We start from the raw sequence: 23,095 nt of genomic DNA on the forward strand, positions 1-23,095 counted from the left end.
ATTATACCACTGCTGTGTACTCTGTAGTATTATTACACACTGATACATTATAACACACTGCTGTGTACTCTGTAGTATTATTACACACTGATACATTATAACACGCTGTGTACTCTGTAGTATTATTACACACTGATACATTATAACACTGCTGTGTACTCTGTAGTATTATTATTACACACTGATACATTATAACACTGCTGTGTACTCTGTAGTATTATTACACACTGATACATTATAACACGCTGCTGTGTACTCTGTAGTATTATTACACACTGATACATTATAACACACTGTGTACTCTGTAGTATTATTACACACTGATACATTATAACACGCTGTGTACTCTGTAGTATTATTACACACTGATACATTATACCACTGCTGTGTACTCTGTAGTATTATTACACACTGATACATTATAACACGCTGCTATGTACTCTGTAGTATTATTACACACTGATACATTATAACACTGCTGCGTACTCTGTACTATTATTACACACTGATACATTATAACACTGCTGTGCACTCTGTAGTATTATTACACATTGATACATTATAACACTGCTGTGTACTCTGTAGTATTATAACACACTGATACATTACAACACGCTGTGTACTCTGTAGTATTATTACACACTGATACATTATAACACTGCTGTGTACTCTGTAGTATTATTACACACTGATACATTATAACACACTGCGTACTCTGTAGTATTATTATTACACACTGATACATTATAACACACTGTGTACTCTGTAGTATTATTACACACTGATACATTATAACACACTGCTGTGTACTCTGTAGTATTATTACACACTGATACATTATAACACACTGTGTACTCTGTAGTATTATTACACACTGATACATTATAACACACTGTGTACTCTGTAGTATTATTACACACTGATACATTATAACACGCTGTGTACTCTGTAGTATTATTACACACTGATACATTATACCACTGCTGTGTACTCTGTAGTATTATTACACACTGATACATTATAACACACTGCTGTGTACTCTGTAGTATTATTACACACTGATACATTATAACACGCTGTGTACTCTGTAGTATTATTACACACTGATACATTATAACACTGCTGTGTACTCTGTAGTATTATTATTACACACTGATACATTATAACACTGCTGTGTACTCTGTAGTATTATTACACATTGATACATTATAACACTGCTGTGTACTCTGTAGTATTATTACACACTGATACATTATAACACACTGTGTACTCTGTAGTATTATTACACACTGATACATTATAACACGCTGTGTACTCTCTAGTATTATTACACACTGATACATTATACCACTGCTGTGTACTCTGTAGTATTATTACACACTGATACATTACAACACACTGCTGTGTACTCTGTAGTATTATTACACACTGATACATTATAACACGCTGTGTACTCTGTAGTATTATTACACACTGATACATTATAACACTGCTGTGTACTCTGTAGTATTATTATTACACACTGATACATTATAACACTGCTGTGTACTCTGTAGTATTATTACACATTGATACATTATAACACTGCTGCGTACTCTGTAGTATTATTACACACTGCTACATTATAACACACTGCTGTGTACTCTGTAGTATTATTATTACACACTGATACATTATAACACTGCTGTGTACTCTGTAGTATTATTACACACTGATACATTATAACACTGCTGTGTACTCTGTAGTATTATTACACACTGATACATTATAACACTGCTGTGTACTCTGTAGTATTATTACACACTGATATATTATAACACACTGCTGTGCACTCTGTAGTATTATTACACACTGATACATTATAACACACTGCTGTGTACTCTGTAGTATTATTATTACACACTGATACATTATAACACTGCTGCGTACTCTGTAGTATTATTACACATTGATACATTATAACACTGCTGTGTACTCTGTAGTATTATTACACATTGATACATTATAACACTGCTGCGTACTCTGTAGTATTATTACACACTGATACATTATAACACACTGTGTACTCTGTAGTATTATTACACATTGATACATTATAACACTGCTGCGTACTCTGTAGTATTATTACACACTGATACATTATAACACACTGTGTACTCTGTAGTATTATTACACACTGATACATTATAACACACTGCTGTGCACTCTGTAGTATTATTACACATTGATACATTATAACACTGCTGTGTACTCTGTAGTATTATTATTACACACTGATACATTATAACACTGCTGTGTACTCTGTAGTATTATTACACACTGATGATACATTATAACACGCTGCTATGTACTCTGTAGTATTATTACACACTGATACATTATAACACTGCTGTGTACTCTGTAGTATTATTACACACTGATACATTATAACACACTGCTGTGTACTCTGTAGTATTATTACACATTGATACATTATAACACTGCTGTGTACTCTGTAGTATTATTACACACTGATACATTATAACACACTGTGTACTCTGTAGTATTATTACACACTGATACATTATAACACTGCTGTGTACTCTGTAGTATTATTACACACTGATACATTATAACACACTGCTGTGTACTCTGTAGTATTATTATTACACACTGATACATTATAACACTGCTGTGTACTCTGTAGTATTATTACACACTGATGATACATTATAACACTGCTGTGTACTCTGTAGTATTATTACACATTGATACATTATAACACACTGTGTACTCTGTAGTATTATAACACACTGATACATTATAACACACTGTGTACTCTGTAGTATTATTACACATTGATACATTATAACACTGCTGCGTACTCTGTAGTATTATTACACACTGATACATTATAACACACTGTGTACTCTGTAGTATTATTACACACTGATACATTATAACACACTGTGTACTCTGTAGTATTATAACACACTGATACATTATAACACACTGCTGTGTACTCTGTAGTATTATTACACACTGATACATTATAACACACTGTGTACTCTGTAGTATTATTACACACTGATACATTATAACACTGCTGTGTACTCTGTAGTATTATTATTACACACTGATACATTATAACACACTGCTGTGTACTCTGTAGTATTATTACACACTGATACATTATAACACACTGCTGTGTACTCTGTAGTATTATTACACACTGATACATTATAACACACTGCTGTGTACTCTGTAGTATTATTACACATTGATACATTATAACACTGCTGTGTACTCTGTAGTATTATTACACACTGATACATTATAACACACTGCTGTGTACTCTGTAGTATTATTACACACTGATGATACATTATAACACGCTGCTATGTACTCTGTAGTATTATTACACACTGATACATTATAACACTGCTGTGTACTCTGTAGTATTATTACACATTGATACATTATAACACTGCTGTGTACTCTGTAGTATTATTACACACTGATACATTATAACACGCTGTGTACTAAGTCGGGGCCTAGTGTTAGCCAGTATAAAATGGCTAACACTAACCCCCTATTATTACCCCAGTACCCAATGCCACCAGGGGTACTGGGAAGAGCCGGGTGCCAGTGGTCCTGGAGCGTCAAAATTGTCGCTCCTGGAGCGGGCGGCAGCAGGCTGGTAAGATTTAGGCTGGGGGGGGCCTAAACCAATGGCTCTTCCCACCCTGGTGTTACCAGGCTGCTGTCGCTTGGTTTTTAACCCGGCTGGTTATAAAAATAGGGGGAACCCTATGCGTTTTTATTTATTTAAAAAAAAAAACGCATAGGGTCCCCCCTATTTTTATAACCAGCCAGGTTAAAAACCAAATGACAGCAGCCTGGTAACACCAGGGTGGGAAGAGCCATTGGTTTAGGCCCTCCCCAGCCTAAATCTTACCAGCCTGCTGCCGCCCGGTCCAGGAGCGCCAATTTTGACGCTCCAGGACCACTGGCACCCGGCTTTTCCCAGTACCCCTGGTGGCATTGGGTACTGGGGTACTGGGCCAGACTGATGTCAGACTGCACCCATCCCAGCAAGGAAGGGGTTAAGTGACCCCCCTTCCTTGCTGGGAGGGGTGCAGTGCTGGGGAAAGGGTGGGGAGATCTGTATACTCACCCCGATGTTGTCTCTTCGCTGGTCCGCAGCACAATGAAGTCACTGTACTGCGGACCGGCTCATTATATGTGCGCTCAGCCGAACAGCCAATCAGCTGAGCGCACATATAATTCTAAATGTTTCTTCTAATAATGCTATTGTGATAACATAATTAGAAGAAACATTTGATGTTTTCATTAAAGTAAAGTGATGATTAGTACAGAAAGCTCTATTACCGGCAATATGAATTAACGGCTTATGGAGCTTCCTGTACTAATTAATATTTAATGAATAAAACACATTTTCATTGGAATAAAATCAGTTTCATTGTTCAATAATTTATTTCTAACGAATCCATCATTGTGCAATTAAATATACTGTCAAAAAATAAATATATAAATATACATTTATTTATATATCTATTTATTTTAACAGTATATTTAATTGCACAATGATGGATTCGTTAGAAATAAATTATTGACCAACGAAAGTGTCTTGATTACAAAGAAAATGTGTTTTATTAATTTAATATATTAACTATTAGAGGCATCGGCATTCGGCATCATTGCCGGCTATTTTTGAAGTACTCCGTACGGACCGCCTGTCAATCCTCGGCCGCATGTCCAGCCGCAAACAATGGTCTTGTTCATTTTTTACGGGTCCGTTTACGATCGGGCCGTAGATTCATACATAGTGTGCACTGTGCAGCCGTATATCCTATACTTTCCAGCGTACGCATGAACCACCAAAAATACCGCCGCACAATTACAGCCGCAAATACAGCCGCACAGTTACATAGTCTGAACCTGGCCTTATAATGTATTATTACACACTGATACATTATAACACTGCGGTACCCCCCTCCTCATTGGCTGTGTATGTGGGGGCAGCTTGGACGCCCTGCTCATTGCCTGCTCTCCCGTTGCCCCGGGGGGGGGTCGCCCTCCTCCTTGGCTGTGTACATGGAGGCAGCTCGGACCCCCCCCCCACTCATTGGCCGCTCTCCTGCTGCCCTGGGGGGGGGGGGGGGTCGCCCTCCTCCTTGGCTGTGTATGTGGGGGCAGCTCAGACTCCCTGCTCATTGGCCGCTCTCCTGTTGCCCCGGGGGGGGGGGGGGGGTCGCCCTCCTCCTTGGCTGTGTATGTGGGGGCAGCTCTGACCCCCCCCTTCACTGGCCGCTCTCCTGTTGCCTTGGGGGGTGGGGTCACCATCCTCCTTGGCTGTGTATATGTGGGCAGCTTGGACCTCCCGCTCATTCGCCACTCTCCTGTTGCCCCGGGTTGCGGTACCCCCCCTCCTCCGTGGCTGTGTTTGTGGGGACAGCTTGGACCCCCTGCTCATTGTCCGCTCTCCCGTTGCCCCGGATGTTCACCCTCCTCCTTAGCTGTGTATGTGGGGACAGCTCGGACCCCCCCTCATTGCCCGCTCTCCCATTGCCCCGGGGGGGGTCACCCTCCTTGTCTGTGTATGTGGGGGCAGCTCAGACTCCCTGCTCATTGGCCGCTCTCCTGTTGCCCCGGGGGGGGGGGGGGGGGGGGGGGGGGGGTCGCCCTCCTCCTTGGCTGTGTATGTGGGGGCAGCTTGGACCTCCCGCTCATTGGCCGCTCTCCTGTTGCCCCGGGTTGCGGTACCCCCCCCTCCTCCTTGGCTGTGTATGTGGGGGCAGCTCGGACCCCCCTTATTGGCCACTCTCCCGTTGCCCCGGGGGGGGGGGGGGGTGTCGCCCTCCTCCTTGGCTGTGTATGTGGGGGCAGCTCGGACCCCCCCTCATTGGCCGCTCTCCTGTTGCCCCGGGGGGGGGGGGAGTCGCCCTCCTCCTTGGCTGTGTATGTGGGGACAGCTCAGCCCCCCTTATTGGCCGCTCTCCTGTTGCCCCGGGGGGGGGGGGGCTAGGGGTCCCCCTCCTCCTTGGCTGTGTATGTGGGGGCAGCTCGAACCCCCTCTCATTGGCCGCTCTCCTGTTGCCCCGGGTTGCGGTACCCCCCCTCCTCCTTGGCTGTGTATGTGGGGGCAGCTCAGACCCCCCTCATTGCCCGCTCTCCCGTTGCCCCCGCGGCGGGGGGGGGGGGGGGCTAGGGGTCACCCTCCCCCTTGGCTGTGTATGTGGGGGCACCTCGGACCCCCCCTCATTGCCCGCTCTCTCGTTGCCCCGGGGGGGGGGGGGGGGGGAGTCGCCCTCCTCCTTGGCTGTGTATGTGGGGACAGCTCGGACCCCCCTTATTGGCCGCTCTCCTGTTGCCCCGGGGGGGGGGGGGGGTCACCCTCCTCCTTGGCTGTGTATGTGGGGACAGCTCAGACCCCCCTCATTGCCCGCTCTCTCGTTGCCCCGGGGGGGGGGGGGAAGTCGCCCTCCTCCTTGGCTGTGTATGTGGGGACAGCTCGGACCCCCCTCATTGCCCGCTCTCCCGTTGCCCCTGCGGCGGGGGGGGGGGGGGGGCTAGGGGTCACCCTCCCCCTTGGCTGTGTATGTGGGGGCAGCTCGGACCCCCCTCATTGCCCGCTCTCCCGTTGCCCCTGCGGCGGGGGGGGGGGGGGGGCTAGGGGTCACCCTCCCCCTTGGCTGTGTATGTGGGGGCAGCTCGGACCCCCCCCCTCATTGCCCGCTCTCTCGTTGCCCCGGGGGGGGGGGGAAGTCGCCCTCCTCCTTGGCTGTGTATGTGGGGACAGCTCGGACCCCCCTTATTGGCCGCTCTCCTGTTGCCCCGGGGGGGGGGGGGGTCACCCTCCTCCTTGGCTGTGTATGTGGGGACAGCTCAGACCCCCCTCATTGCCCGCTCTCTCGTTGCCCCGGGGGGGGGGGGGGGGGAAGTCGCCCTCCTCCTTGGCTGTGTATGTGGGGACAGCTCGGACCCCCCTTATTGGCCGCTCTCCTGTTGCCCCGGGGGGGGGGGGGGGGGGGGGGCTAGGGGTCACCCTCCCCCTTGGCTGTGTATGTGGGGACAGCTCGGACCCCCCCTCATTGCCCGCTCTCTCGTTGCCCCGGGGGGGGGGGGGGTCACCCTCCTCCTTGGCTGTGTATGTGGGGACAGCTCGGACCCCCCCACCCCCCGCTTATTGGCCGCTCTCCATCTCACATTCGCCCATTGTCTTTGCACCTGAATGGATTGTTCCATTCTCGGGATGGGGGGAGGGCGGCTGAGCACTGACACGGTATGTGCTCCCACCACCCTGTGGGGGGTCCTGGCTGTTCCTACAGCGCAGACTCCTATTAGCGGACCCTGAGCACTGATCTGGGGGGGATCTGACTGCTACCCCGGCCGGGGTCTCTGCGCATTCTCCTTGTCCCCCCCTCTGTTGCGTTTACATCCAGCTGCCCACGGTCTGAACTGGGACAATGTAACGAGACAGACTGTCAGCAATAGAGACATCCTGAGAGAGTGCGCGGCTGCTGGATAGACAGCATGGGGAGGACGCTGGGAGAGAGACCCCACTGAGGGCCCCAGGTTACATCGGTATGACCAGGGCTCGGCGACCCTCCCTACCCCTCTGAGCGCCCGCCAGCACCATGGTGGTGAGTACCAGGCCCGGGCTGCGCTCTGTGTGCGGGAGGAGGATGAGCGGGAGGAGGATGAGCCCTCAGGCTGCAGCACAGGGGTAATAGGAGTGCAAGGGATTAAGTGTCAATAGAATGGGAGCGATGGTCTGCAGAACACATGACTAGTAGCAGGATAGGAGAGATGGTCTGCAGAACACATGACTAGTAGCATGATAGGAGCGATGGTCTGCAGAACACATGACTAGTAGCAGGATAGGAGCGATGGTCTGCAGAACACATGACTAGTAGCAGGATAGGAGCAATGGTCTGCAGAACACATGACTAGTAGCAGGATAGGAGCGATGGTCTGCAGAACACATGACAAGTAGCAGGATAGAAGCGATGGTCTGCAGAACACATGACTAGTAGCAGGATAGGAGTGATGGTCTGCAGAACACATGACTAGTCGAAGGATAAGAGTGATGTTGTGCAGCATGTATGATAAGGATCAGGATGGGAATGATGATCAGCTGCAGATAGGGGAGTGATACTCTGCAGCACATATGACTAGGTGCAATACTCTGCAGGTTTGTGTGAGAAGGAGCAGGATGGGATCGATGCTTTGCAGAATTTATAACTAAGAGCAGGATGGGAGCGATACTCTGCAGGTCTGTATGAAACAGAGCAGGACTGGAGTGATACTCTGCAGATCTGTATAAGACAGAAAAGGATTGGAGCAATGCTCTGCAGGCGGTATGACTAGGAACAGGATAGAAGCGATTCTCTGCAGAATGTATCACTATGACCAGTATGGGACCGAAGCTCTTTAGGATATATTACTAGGAGCAGGATGGAAGCAATGCTCTGCAGGATGTATAAGGAGGAGCGGGTTTGGAGCGATGCTCTGCAGGATGTATGACTAGGAGAAGGATGGGAGCAATGCTCTGCAATATGTATGACTAGGAGCAGTATGGGAGGGATGTTTTGCAATATGTATGACTAGGAGCAGTATGGGAGGGATGCTCTGCAGGATATACAACTATGAGAAGGATTGGAGCGATGCTTTACAGGATCTATGACTAGGAGCAGTATGGTAGCAATGCTCTGCAGGTCTGTATGACTAGGAGCAGGATGGTATTATTTACACTCGCTAATCACATACGTACCGGTATATATGGTGGTCAGCCTGGTATATATGGTGGTCAGCCTGGTATATATGCCCGGTATATATGGTGGTCAGCCTGGTATATATGGTGGTCAGCCTGGTATATATGGTGGTCAGCCTGGTATATATGGTGGTCAGCCTGGTATATATGCCGGGTATATATGGTGGTCAGCCTGGTATATATGCCGGGTATATATGGTGGTCAGCCTGGTATATATGCCGGTTATATATGGTGGTCAGCCTGGTATATATGCCCGGTATATAAGGTGGTCAGCCTGGTATATATGGTGGTTATATATGGTGGTCAGCCTGGTATATATGCCCGGTATATAAGGTGGTCAGCCTGGTATATATGCCCGGTATATATGGTGGTCCGCCCGGTATATATGGTGGTCAGCCTGGTATATATGGTGGTCAGCCTGGTATATATGGTGGTCAGCCTGGTATATATGCCCGGTATATATGGTGGTCAGCCTGGTATATATGGTGGTCAGCCTGGTATATATGGTGGTCAGCCTGGTATATATGCCGGTTATATATGGTGGTCAGCCTGGTATATATGCCCGGTATATAAGGTGGTCAGCCTGGTATATATGGTGGTTATATATGGTGGTCAGCCTGGTATATATGCCCGGTATATAAGGTGGTCAGCCTGGTATATATGGTGGTTATATGTGGTGGTCAGCCTGGTATATATGCCCGGTATATATGGTGGTCAGCCTGGTATATATGGTGGTCAGCCTGGTATATATGCCGGTTATATATGGTGGTCAGCCTGGTATATATGCCCGGTATATATGGTGGTCAGCCTGGTATATATTGCCGGTTATATATGGTGGTCAGCCTGGTATATATGCCCGGTATATAAGGTGGTCAGCCTGGTATATATGGTGGTTATATATGGTGGTCAGCCTGGTATATATGCCCGGTATATAAGGTGGTCAGCCTGGTATATATGGTGGTTATATGTGGTGGTCAGCCTGGTATATATGCCCGGTATATATGGTGGTCAGCCTGGTATATATGGTGGTCAGCCTGGTATATATGCCGGGTATATATGGTGGTCAGCGTGGTATATATGCCGGGTATATATGGTGGTCAGCCTGGTATATATGCCCGGTATATATGGTGGTCAGCCTGGTATATATGCCCGGTATATATGGTGGTCCGCCCGGTATATATGGTGGTCAGCCTGGTATATATGCCGGGTATATATGGTGGTAAGCCTGATATATAAGCCGGGTATATATGGTGGTCAGCCTGGTATATATGCCGGGTATATATGGTGGTCAGCCTGGTATATATTGCCGGGTATATATGGTGGTCAGCCTGGTATATATTGCCGGGTATATATGGTGGTCAGCCTGGTATATATGCCGGGTATATATGGTGGTCAGCCTGGTATATATTGCCGGTTATATATGGTGGTCAGCCTGGTATATATGCCGGGTATATATGGTGGTCAGCCTGGTATATATTGCCGGGTATATATGGTGGTCAGCCTGGTATATATTGCCGGTTATATATGGTGGTCAGCCTGGTATATATGCCGGGTATATATGGTGGTCAGCCTGGTATATATTGCCGGGTATTTATGGTGGTCAGCCTGGTAAATATGGCGGGTATATATGGTGGTCAGCCTGGTATGTATGATTGGTATAGATGGTGGTCAGCCGGTACAGGGTGGGGGCCCGGTATAGAAGGTGGTCAGCCGGTACAGGGTGGGGGCCCGGTATAGATGGTGGTCAGCCGGTACAGGGTGGGGGCCCGGTATAGAAGGTGGTCAGCCGGTACAGGGTGGGGGCCCTCGTATAGATGGTGGTCAGCCGCTACAGGGGGGGGGAGCCAGTATAGATGGTGGTCAGCTGGTACAGGGTGGGGGCCCAGTATAAATGGTGGTCAGCCGGTACAGGGTGGGGGCCCGGTATGGATGGTGGTCAGCCGATACAGGGTTGGGGCCCAGTATAGATGGTGGTCAGCCAGTACAGGGTGGGGGCCCGGTATAGATGGTGGTCAGCTGGTACAGGGTGGGGGCCCAGTATAAATGGTGGTCAGCCGGTACAGGGTGGGGGCCCGGTATAGAAGGTGGTCAGCCAATACAGGGTGGGGGCCCGGTATAGAAGGTGGTCAGCCGGTACAGGGTGGGGGCCCGGTATAGATGGTGGTCAGCCGGTACAGGGTGGGGGCCCGGTATAGATGGTGGTCAGCTGGTACAGGGTGGGGGCCCGGTATAGATGGTGGTCAGCCGCTACAGGGTGGGGGCCCGGTATAGATGGTGGTCAGCTGGTACAGGGTGGGGGCCCGGTATAGATGGTGGTCAGCTTACTGGGTGGGGGCCCGGTATAGATGGTGGTCAGCCGGTACAGGGTGGGGGCCTGGTATCAGTGTTGTAGCTAGCATGAGGGCAGGGAAGGCGACTGCTCTGGGGCCCTGCAGGAAGGGGGCCCAGGAAAGCCTGCTCTGCCCTCATGGTAGGTATGCCACGGACAGCCGACCACCGCACACCACCCCCTCTCCCAGGGCTCCATAGAGAGACCAGTCACTGTTCTGTTCAAAGGATCTGAAGAAGAGGGACCTGCCAGGTCCTGCACACACAGAAGGGAAGTGATGAAGGACCTGATCACATGACCCAAAGGTCCTCAATACTTTCAGCTGGGCTACAGGAGGGGGAAGCCTGGGAGCCTCTAAGTGCTATGTCTATTTATGTTTGTATGTATGTATCTTTGGGTATATATGTATACGACAGTGTATGTATCTGTGGGTATATATGTATATGTCAGTGTGTGTATGTATCTGTGGGTATATATGTATATGTCAGTGTATGTATGTATCTGTGGGTATATATGTCAGTGTATGTATGTATGTTTCTGTGGGTATATATGTATATGTCAGTGTATGTATGTATGTATCTGTGGGTATATATGTATATGTCAGTGTATGTATGTATCTGTGGGTATATATGTATATGTCAGTGTATGTTTGTATCTGTGGGTATATATGCATATGTCAGTGTGTCTATGTATGTATCTGTGGGTATATATGTATATGTCAGTGTATGTATGTATCTGTGGGTATATATGTATATGTCAGTGTATGTATGTATCTGTGGGTATATATGTATATGTCAGTGTATGTATGTATCTGTGGGTATATATGTATATGTCAGTGTATGTATGTATGTATCTGTGGGTATATATGTATATGTCAGTGTATGTATGTATGTATCTGTGGGTTTATATGTATATGTCAGTGTATGTATCTGTGGGTATATATGTATATGTCAGTGTATGTATGTATCTGTGGGTATATACACTCACTGGCCACTTTATTAGGTACACCATGCTAGTAACGGGTCGGACCCCCTTTTGCCTTCAGAACTGCCCCAATCCTTGGTGGCATAGATACAACAAGGTGCTGGAAGCTTCCTCAGAGATTTTGGTCCATAGTGACATGATGACATCACACAGTTGCCGCAGATTTGTCGGCTGCACATCCATGATGCCAATCTCCCGTTCCACCACATCCCAAAGATGCTCTATTGGATTGAGATCTGGTGACTGTGGAGGCCATTGGAGTACAGTGACCTCATTGTCATGTGCAAGAAACCAGTCTGAGATGATTCTAGCTTTATGACATGGCGCATTATCCTGCTGAAAGTCGCCATCAGATGTTGGGTCCATTGTGGTCATAAAGGGATGGACATGGTCAGCAACAATACTCAGGTAGGCTGTGGCGTTGCAACCATGCTCAATTGGTACCAAGGGGCCCAAAGCATGCCAAGAAAATATTCCCCACACCATGACACCACCACCACCAGCCTGAACCGTTGATACAAGGCAGGATGGATCCATGCTTTCATGTTGTTGGCGCCAAATTCTGACCCTACCATCCGAATGTCGCAGCAGAAATCGAGACTCATCAGACCAGGCAACGTTTTTCCAATCTTCTACTGTCCAATTTCGATGAGCTTGTGCAAATTGTAGCCTCAGTTTCCTGTTCTTAGCTGAGCGGAGTGGCCCCCGGTGTGGTCTTCTGCTGCTGTAGCCCATCTGCCTCAGAGTTGGCCGTACTGTGCGATCAGAGATGCTCTTCGGCCTACCTTGGGTGTAACGGTTGGCTATTTGAGTCACTGTTGCCTTTCTATCAGCTGGAACCAGTCTGCCCATTCTCCTCTGACCTCTGGCATCAACAAGGCATTTCCGCCCACAGAACTGCCGCTCACTGGATGTTTTTTCTTTTTCGGACCATTCTCTGTAAACCCTAGAGATGGTTGTGCGTGAAAATCCCAGTAGATCAGCAGTTTCTGAAATACTCAGACCAGCCCTTCTGGCACCAACAACCATGCCACGTTCAAAGGCCTCAAATCACCTTTCTTCCCCATACTGATGCTCGGTTTGAACTGCAGGATATTGTCTTGACCATGTCTACATGCCTAAAGGCACTGAGTTGCCGCCATGTGAATGGCTGATTAGAAATTAAGTGGTAACGTGCAGTTGGACAGGTGTACCTAATAAAGTGGCCGGTGAGTGTATGTCAGTGTATGTATGTATCTGTGGGTATATATGTATATGTCAGTGTATGTATGTATCTGTGGGTATATATGTATATGTCAGTGTATGTATGTATCTGTGGGTATATATGTATATGTCAGTGTATGTATCTGTGAGTATATATGCAGTGTTGGACTGGGGTACCTGGGGCCCACCAATATAGAACCAGTGAGACACGACATGCTGACCCCGTCCTTTCCATTCATTCATCTGTATCTGCGACAAATCCCTACATTTATACAGCTCTCAGGGTATGCTGGGAGTTGTAGTCTCAGGGTGGACAACTGTTTAATAAATCACTGTGTGCAGAGGCTTCTGGTGGCTGCAACCTGTGGGTGACAAAGATCAGCCCTGAGGGTCCAGCAATACATTTGTCTACAGCGGCAGCTATCAGAGGATTGTACTACTGTACTACAACTCCCAGCATATCCTGTGGGCTGCAGACTGTCAGTATGTCAGTAAATGCTGGGAGTTGTAGTTGGGTCCAAGTTGCATTATACACTGGATGCTTTGTGTTAGATCAGAATACATAGATCTCGGGGGGGGGGGGGGGGGGGGGGGGGGGGGGTGATCAGTGTAGGGAAGTGACCCCAGAACATCACTAATAGGGGATAGAACAAAAACATCTCCCCCTACCATATTATCACCATACCGTCACACTGTTACCATATTATCACCATACCGTCACACTGTTACCATATTATCACCATACTGTCATACTATTACCATATTATCACCATACTGTCATACTATTACCATATTATCACCATACCGTCACACTGTTATCATATTATCACCATACCGTCACACAGTTACCATATTATCACCATACTGTCACACTGTTATCATATTATCACCATACCGTCACACTGTTACCATATTATCACCATACTGTCACACTGTTATCATATTATCACCATACCGTCACACAGTTACCATATTATCACCATACTGTCATACTATTACCATATTATCACCATACTGTCATACTATTACCATATTATCACCGTACCGTCACACTGTTATCATATTATCACCATACCCTCACACTGTTACCATATTATAACCATACTGTCATACTATTACCATATTATCACCATACCGTCACACTGTTACCATATTATCACCATACCGTCACACTGTTATCATATTATCACCATACCGTCACACTGTTACCATATTATCACCGTACTGTCACACTGTTACCATATTATCACCATACTGTCACACTGTTATCATATTATCACCACACCGTCACACTGTTATCATATTATCACCATACTGTCATACTATTACCATATTATCACCATACTGTCATACTATTACCATATTATCACCGTACTGTCACACTGTTACCATATTATCACCATACCATCACACTGTTACCATATTATCACTGTACTGTCACACTGTTATCATATTATCACCATACCATCACACTGTTACCATATTATCACCGTACTGTCACACTGTTACCATATTATCACTGTACTGTCACACTGTTATCATATTATCACCATACCATCACACTGTTACCATATTATCACCGTACTGTCACACTGTTATCATATTATCACCGTACTGTCACAGTTACCATATTATCACCATACTGTCACACTGTTACCATATTATCACCATACTGTCACACTGTTACCATATTATCACCGTATTGTCATACTATTACCATATTATCACCATACCATCACACTGTTACCATATTATCACCATACCGTCACACAGTTACCATATTATCACCGTACTGTGACACTATTACCATATTATCACCATAGTGTCACAGTTACCATATTATCACCGTACTGTCACACTGTTACCATATTATCACCATACCGTCACACTGTTACCATATTATCACCATACCGTCACACTGTTACCATATTATCACCATACTGTCACACTGTTCTGGGGACTGGACCTGGGAGCTCCCAGCATCTGGATTAATTATGATGCCACTAGTGTACTGTAGTGACCACGGACTGCCATACACTGAACCATTTAGATACCAATGGTGCACATGCCCTGCACACTATGTAAGTGATTACAGTGCAGTTACTAATGACCAAGCGAATGCTATTCATATATATATCAATACCGATATTACCAATAATACCAGTATATAGGAAGGAAATATTATCACCATACATATTACCGCCATACTGTTAGGCCCTATTACATCAACAGATTATCTGACAGATTTTTTGGAGCCAAAGCCAGGAATGGACTATACACAGCGAACAGGTAAAAAGAGGAAAGACTGAGATTTCTCCTCTTTTTTCAAATCCATTCCTGGCTTTGGCTTAAAGCGTAACTGTCATGTTTTTTTTTATTGCAGAAATCTGTAGTATAAGCGATTTTAAGAAACTCTGTAATAGGTTTCATCAGCCAAAAAAGCCTCCTTCTGTCCTCAAGAAGCAATCTCCCAGCCTCCCCCCTGACTTCTTATCTGTGCATTATCAGGCAAACACATCTTCATTACAGAGAAGCCAGTGAAGACGGGCTCTGCTCTCTCCATTGTAAGCCTATGAAGGGGGGAGGGGCTGAGGGAGATGAGGGAGCAGGAAGAGGTGACATGAAGGGCAGCTGTTTGTAGACTCTCTGGGCACCTAAAACGATAAATTCAGGTGTCAGAAAGGTCAGTGCTTATCTATGAACTTACTGAGAGAAGATTGCAGGGTGTTGTGCTGTGCAGGACTGCTCCGTGCTCACTCACTCCTAACAGCCCCTCCCCTCTCCATAGCCACATAATGGAGACAGAAATCCTACTTCATCTGATGTGAGGGGGGAGGCTGGGAGATTGCTTTTTCAGTCCAGAAGGAAACTCTTTTAGTACATAAAACCTATTACAGAGTTTCTTAAAATCACTTGTACTGTTGATATTTAATGTTTTCAGAAAAATGACCCTGAAATGACAGTTACGCTTTAAAAATAAATCTGTCTGATAATCTGTTGGTGTAATAGGGCCCTTACTGACCAAATCCTGTATACTAAAACCAATAAAACACAGTATTGGATAACAAGTTACAAATAATACCCCCACATACTGACTAATACCACCACATACTGACTAACACCACCACATACTGACTAACACCACCACATACTGACTAATACCACCACATACTGACTAACACCACCACATACTGACTAACACCACCACATACTGACTAATACCACCACATACTGACTAACACCACCACATACTAACACCGCCACATACTGACTAACACCACCGCTGCTACTGACTAACATCCACTGTACACAGATCACTATCACCTCATCCAGTCATATAGAGGTGGACGCAGCTGTACACAGGCTCTATACACCATATACATTACAGTGCAGTTACATCTGGTGACTCACAGGGGACGTCTTATCTGATCAGAGTTGTTTTCATCTTCTTCTCCATCTGTCCTGGGCCATTATGAGAACTTCTCCGAGCCACGAATTCACAGAATCTGCCAGACAGACATATTAGGCTCCTCATCTCTATACACACTGCACATCTGTATTGTCCCCTTTACACCCTCATTTAGTGGGTAGGCTGACTGTATGTGACCCCCTTTATAAATGTCCCCCTGTATTATCCCCCTTATACATGGCCCCCCTGTTATCCCCCTTATAGATGCCCCCCCTGTTTTACCCCCCTTATACATGCCCCCCTATTAGCCCCCTTAAAGATGGCCCCCATGTTATCCCCCTTATAGATGGCTCCCCTGATAGCCCCCTTATAGATGCCCCCCCCCCCCGATAGCCCCCTTATAGATGGCCCCCCTTTTATCCCCCTTATAGATGGCTCCCCTGATAGCCCCAGTAGTGGATTATAATAGGGGCGTTCCGGGCGGCAGCCCGGGGCCCTGAGCTCCTGGGGGGCCCATGACCACCCAAAAAAACTTATACTTTCAGTGGTGTACTGTCTCCTGGCTACACTTCCGCCATGATTTGCAAAAAATCACAGTTTTTTAATGGCAATTTTGCACAAATTAGGACATCATGACATTATCTGTCCTGTACTATGAACGCCAGGCTAGTGCTGCCATAGTTACAGTGGGGTGGGGGGGGGGCAGGCTTGGTGAACAGCCCGGTGCCTATGGGAAAGTTAATCCGCCCCTGGATAGCCCCCTTATAGATGCCCCCCCTGATAGCCCCTTATAGATGGCTCCCCTGATAGCCCCTTATAGATGGCTCCCCTGATAGCCCTCTTATAGATGGCCCCCTTATAGATGGCCTCCCTGATAGGCCCCATTGTAGATGGCCCCCCTGATAGCCCCCTTATAGATGGCCTCCCTGATAGCCCCCTTGTAGATGGCCCCCCTGATAGCCCCCTTATAGATGCCCCCCCTGATAGCCCCCTTATACACTCACCGGCCACTTTATTAGGTACACCATGCTAGTAACGGGTCGGACCCCCTTTTGCCTTCAGAACTGCCCCAATTCTTGGTGGCATAGATACAACAAGGTGCTGGAAGCTTCCTCAGAGATTTTTGGTCCATAGTGACATGATGACATCACACAGTTGCCGCAGATTTGTCGGCTGCACATCCATGATGCCAATCTCCCGTTCCACCACATCCCAAAGATGCTCTATTGGATTGAGATCTGGTGACTGTGGAGGCCATTGGAGTACAGTGAACTCATTGTCATGTTCAAGAAACCAGTCTGAGATGATTCTAGCTTTATGACATGGCGCATTATCCTGCTGAAAGTCGCCATCAGATGTTGGGTCCATTGTGGTCATAAAGGGATGGACATGGTCAGCAACAATACTCAGGTAGGCTGTGGCGTTGCAACCATGCTCAATTGGTACCAAGGGGCCCAAAGAGTGCCAAGAAAATATTCCCCACACCATGACACCACCACCACCAGCCTGAACCGTTGATACAAGGCAGGATGGATCCATGCTTTCATGTTGTTGGCGCCAAATTCTGACCCTACCATCCGAATGTCGCAGCAGAAATCGAGACTCATCAGACCAGGCAACGTTTTTCCAATCTTCTACTGTCCAATTTCGATGATCTTGTGCAAATTGTAGCCTCAGTTTCCTGTTCTTAGCTGAGCGGAGTGGCCCCCGGTGTGGTCTTCTGCTGCTGTAGCCCATCTGCCTCAGAGTTGGCCGTACTGTGCGCTCAGAGACGCTCTTCGGCCTACCTTGGGTGTAACGGTTGGCTATTTGAGTCACTGTTGCCTTTCTATCAGCTGGAACCAGTCTGCCCATTCTCCTCTGACCTCTGGCATCAACAAGGCATTTCCATAGCAATACCCCTAAAATATTATCTCGAAGTATAATTAAATCACAAGTAAATATGTATATATAACACTTTATCTAAATCAAAATTAAAATTCATAAAAACATATAAACAAATGAACATGTAACTACACGCTTACAAAAAAATCTCTGTATATAAATCTCATGCGGTTGCAAATGGTAAAATACAGGATATAGACTTGATTATTTGTAGGTTAAAATACATATAATGCGGTTAGAATTAATATAGTACGGTTAAGTCCGCATGTAGTTGTTGCATCCGGTGCGGTTAAAACCGCATGCGACTAGTGCAGGGCCCTTGCAAGTCGCCGTGGTTTATTACTACTATATTTCATCAAGTCAGTTATCACTGTTCTGTTTCAGTTCAATATAAATTGTAACAGTTAGTGGCGCTTATTAGCGTTTTCACAGAAATATGTTAAAATAGATTTGGTGGGAATCCACCTCTCAGCGGTCTGAAGACTCTGATTCTATGAGGTGTGCGGCCGCAGACTGGTGGGAGCAGACAGAGGGTTATTTAGGTGAAGATGTGGTCAGGAGCGCTCCTCATGTTCAGTGTTCCTGGTGTCGTGTGCACAGGGTCTGGTTTAGGGTACTGTCCGGTTTGGAGCTGAATGCTCAGTGCTCGCTTGTCTCTCCTGACACAGATGGGTGTTTACCCTTAAGAGCTGCTCCCGTGTTCTCTGTCAGCGTAGGAGTATTTGTATGCATTCACTATGCTGTGAGCTAATAAATGGTGGGACCGGTGGTAGGTGGTTATGGCAGTATATTTCTGCAGTATATTCAATAGTAGTAGCACACCTCATAGAATCAGAGTCTTCAGACCGATGAGAGGTGGATTTCCACCGAATCTATTTTAACATATTTCTGTGAAAACGCTAATAAGTTCCACTAACTGTTACAATTTATATTGAACTGAAACAGAACAGTGATAACTGACTTGATGAAATATAGTAGTAATAAACCACGGCGACTTGCAAGGGCCCTGCACTAGTCGCATGCGGTTTTAACCGCACCGGATGCAACAACTACATGCGCACTTAACCGTACTATATCAATTCTAACCGCATTATATGTATTTTAACCTACAAATAATCAAGTCTATATCCTGTATTTTACCATTTGCAACCGCATGAGATTTATATACAGAGATGTTTTTGTAAGCGTGTAGTTACATGTTCATTTGTTTATATGTTTTTATGAATTTTAATTTTGATTTAGATAAAGTGTTATATATACATATTTACTTGTGATTTAATTATACTTCGAGATAATATTTTAGGGGTATTGCTAGAGAGCCTACTAATTATACATACTAATTAGGTCATTTGGTGCCAGCCAAGTAGTGCACTCGCTATACACCCATTCCATAACTGCACTAGAGGTAGAGTTCTTACACCAGAGTTTTTCCATTCAACAAGGCATTTCCGCCCACAGAACGGCCGCTCACTGGATGCTTTTTCTTTTTCGGACCATTCTCTGTAAACCCTAGAGATGGTTGTGCGTGAAAATCCCAGTAGATCAGCAGTTTCTGAAATACTCAGACCAGCCCTTCTGGCACCAACAACCATGCCACGTTCAAAGGCCTCAAATCACCTTTCTTCCCCATACTGATGCTCGGTTTGAACTGCAGGAGATTGTCTTGACCATGTCTACATGCCTAAATGCACTGAGTTGCCGCCATGTGATTGGCTGATTAGAAGTTAAGTGGTAACGTGCAGTTGGACAGGTGTACCTAATAAAGTGGCCGGTGAGTGTAGATGCCCCCCCGATAGCCCCCTTATAGATGCCCCCCCCCGATAGCCCCCTTATAGATGCCCCCCCGATAGCCCCCTTATAGATGCCCCCCCCGATAGCCCCCTTATAGATGCCCCCCCGATAGCCCCCTTATAGATGCCCCCCCCGATAGCCCCCTTATAGATGCCCCCCCGATAGCCCCCTTATAGATGCCCCCCCCTTGATAGCCTCCTTATAGATGCCCCCCCGATAGCCCCCTTATAGATGCCCCCCCTATAGCCCCCTTATAGATGCCCCCCTGATAGCCCCCTTATAGAGGCCCCCCCTGATAGCCCCCTTATAGATGCCCCCCTGATAGCCCCCTTATAGAGGCCCCCCTGATAGCCCCCTTATAGATGCCCCCCCCGATATTCCCCTTACAGATGCCCTCCCCCCGATAGCCACCTTATAGATACCCCCGATAGCCCCCTTATAGATGCCCCCCTGATAGCCCCCTTATAGATGCCCCCCCTGATAGCCACCTTATAGATGCCCCCCGATGGCCTCCTTATAGATGCCCCCCTGATAGCCCCCTTAAAGATGCCCCCTCTTATCCCCCTTATAGATGTCCCCACGATAGCCCCCTTATAGATGCCCCCCCGATAGCCCCCTTATAGATGCCCCCCTTATAGCCCCCTTATAGAGGCCCCCCTGATAGCCCCCTTATAGATGCCCCCCCCCCCCGATAGCCCCCTTATAAATGCCCCCCAGTGCAGATAAAAAGTAATAAAAAAACAACTCACCTAACCACTCGCTCCCCCGCCGGCTGTCTTCTTCTCTTCGTCCCCGGCTGACACTCCCTGTCCCGCACCTGCCCGACGCACGCATCAGGAAGCTCTGTGCGCACTGGGGCTGGTACTTCCGGTACAGCGAGCATCTCTAATACGCGCTCGCTTACACCGGAAGTTCCCACCTTCGGCGTACACAGAGCTTCCTGATGCGTGCGCCGGGCGGGTGCGGGACACCCCCCCCAGGGAGCGCAGCATCAGCTGGGGGCCGGAAGACACTGCTTGCGGTCAGAAGAGTGCGGCAAGGGGGGCCTGCGGCAGCACTGTGTGACTGTTGGGGGGCCCTGCCGCCCGACAGTCAGTGCGCCTCCGGTGGCCCAGTCCGACGCTGTATATATGTATATGTCAGTGTGTGTATCTATAGGTATATATGTATATGTCAGTATGTGTATGTATCTGTGGGTATATATGTATACGTCAGTGTATGTATCTATGAGTATATATGTATATGTCAGTGTATGTTTATAAATATATATATATATATATATATATATATATATATATATATATATACGTTCTATTAGTCTGTAAGACTGATGTATATGTGTGTGTGTATGTCAGCAGTCTCTCAAGTGATAGACAGGTTTGCTCCCAAAGATGTTCTGCAGCAGTTTCTATTGATGCTGGCCTCTAATAAAAGAACCCACCACTAATAGAAAAAGCAGCAGATATTAGGGGAGATTTATCAGACATGGTGTAAAGTGACACTGGCTCAGTCGCCCCCGGCAACCAATCAGATTCCACCTCTCATTTTCCAAAGAGTCTGTGAGGAATGAAAGGTGGAATCTGATTGGTTGCCGGGGGCAAATGAGCCAGTGTCACTTTACACCATGTCTGATAAATCTCCCACCCCATGGTGTATACTTCTGCACTAGTGTAATCACAGTGTAAATGTGTGTGTGTCAGTGGCGTACCTGTGTGTGTGTGTATATATATATGTGTGTGTGTATATATATATATGTGTATATATATATATATATATATATATATATATATATATATATATATATATACACGAGCCTGTGTGTGTGTAATTGTGTGTGTTTGGGAGTTGGCTATATATGGGGGGGGGGGGGCTTAGAGGATTAATGGGGCCCCTTACAGTTGCTATGGGGCCCCATGAATCCTAGCTAAGTCCCTTCCCGGTATAGATGGTGGTCAGCTGGTACAGGTTGGGGGCCCGGTATAGATGGTGGTCAGCCGGTACAGGGTGGGGGCCCGGTATAGATGGTGGTCAGCCGCTACAGGGGGGGGGGGGGGCCCGGTATAGATGGTGGTCAGTCGGTACAGGGTGGGGGCCCGGTATAGATGGTGGTCAGCCGGTACAGGGTGGGGGCCCGGTATAGATGGTGGTCAGTCGGTACAGGGTGGGGGCCCGGTATAGATGGTGGTCAGTCGGTACAGGGTGGGGGCCCGGGTTATTAGCATTTATGGCAGCGCGGCCGGCCATACACTGGGATCACTGTGTCTGTGTCCATTACCATAACAAAAGCCCCTCCGCCCACTCCTCAGTCTCACGGCCATGACTGCTGCTCGTTCCCATAGTAACATCTGTTCCCGCGCAAGGCATTGAGGGTGACAATAGTGAGAGTGATGACGGCCCCGCCATAGACTGCCAGAGATCTACACCCCACCACACCTGCTATTACTCTCTGGTATCAGCCAGGTCAGACTGGGGGACAGGTATATACAATCTATTAATCTCTGGTATCAGCCATGTCAGGCTGGGGGTGGGGGGTGTAGGACAGGTATATACAATCTATTACTATCTGGTATCAGCCATGTCAGGCTGGGGGGAGGGGTGACTGTAGGACAGGTATATACAATCTATTACTATCTGGTATCAGCCATGTCAGGCTGGGGGGAGGGGTGACTGTAGGACAGGTATATACAATCTATTACTCTCTGGTATCAGCCGTGTCAGG

General features: G+C 47.0%; 1 protein-coding gene across 5 annotated transcripts in view; it reads left to right on the plus strand.

The window, feature by feature from the left end:
- Positions 1-23,095, plus strand: part of ARHGAP33 (Rho GTPase activating protein 33) — a 136,448-nt gene that overhangs the window by 19,860 nt on the left and 93,493 nt on the right. Inside the window, exon 1 of one of the 5 annotated variants that reach the window (XM_069947237.1) lies at positions 7,436-7,646. The exons of the other annotated variants lie outside the window; for them this stretch is intronic. Coding sequence (XP_069803338.1) covers positions 7,641-7,646 — 6 coding nt within the window. The 5' untranslated portion in view covers positions 7,436-7,640. Of the gene's footprint in view, positions 1-7,435; positions 7,647-23,095 lie in introns of those variants that run through there. 5 annotated transcript variants of the gene reach the window in all.

The sequence above is a fragment of the Dendropsophus ebraccatus genome, chromosome 12 (genome assembly GCF_027789765.1).
Source record: "Dendropsophus ebraccatus isolate aDenEbr1 chromosome 12, aDenEbr1.pat, whole genome shotgun sequence".
Taxonomy (NCBI): Eukaryota; Metazoa; Chordata; class Amphibia; order Anura; family Hylidae; genus Dendropsophus; species Dendropsophus ebraccatus.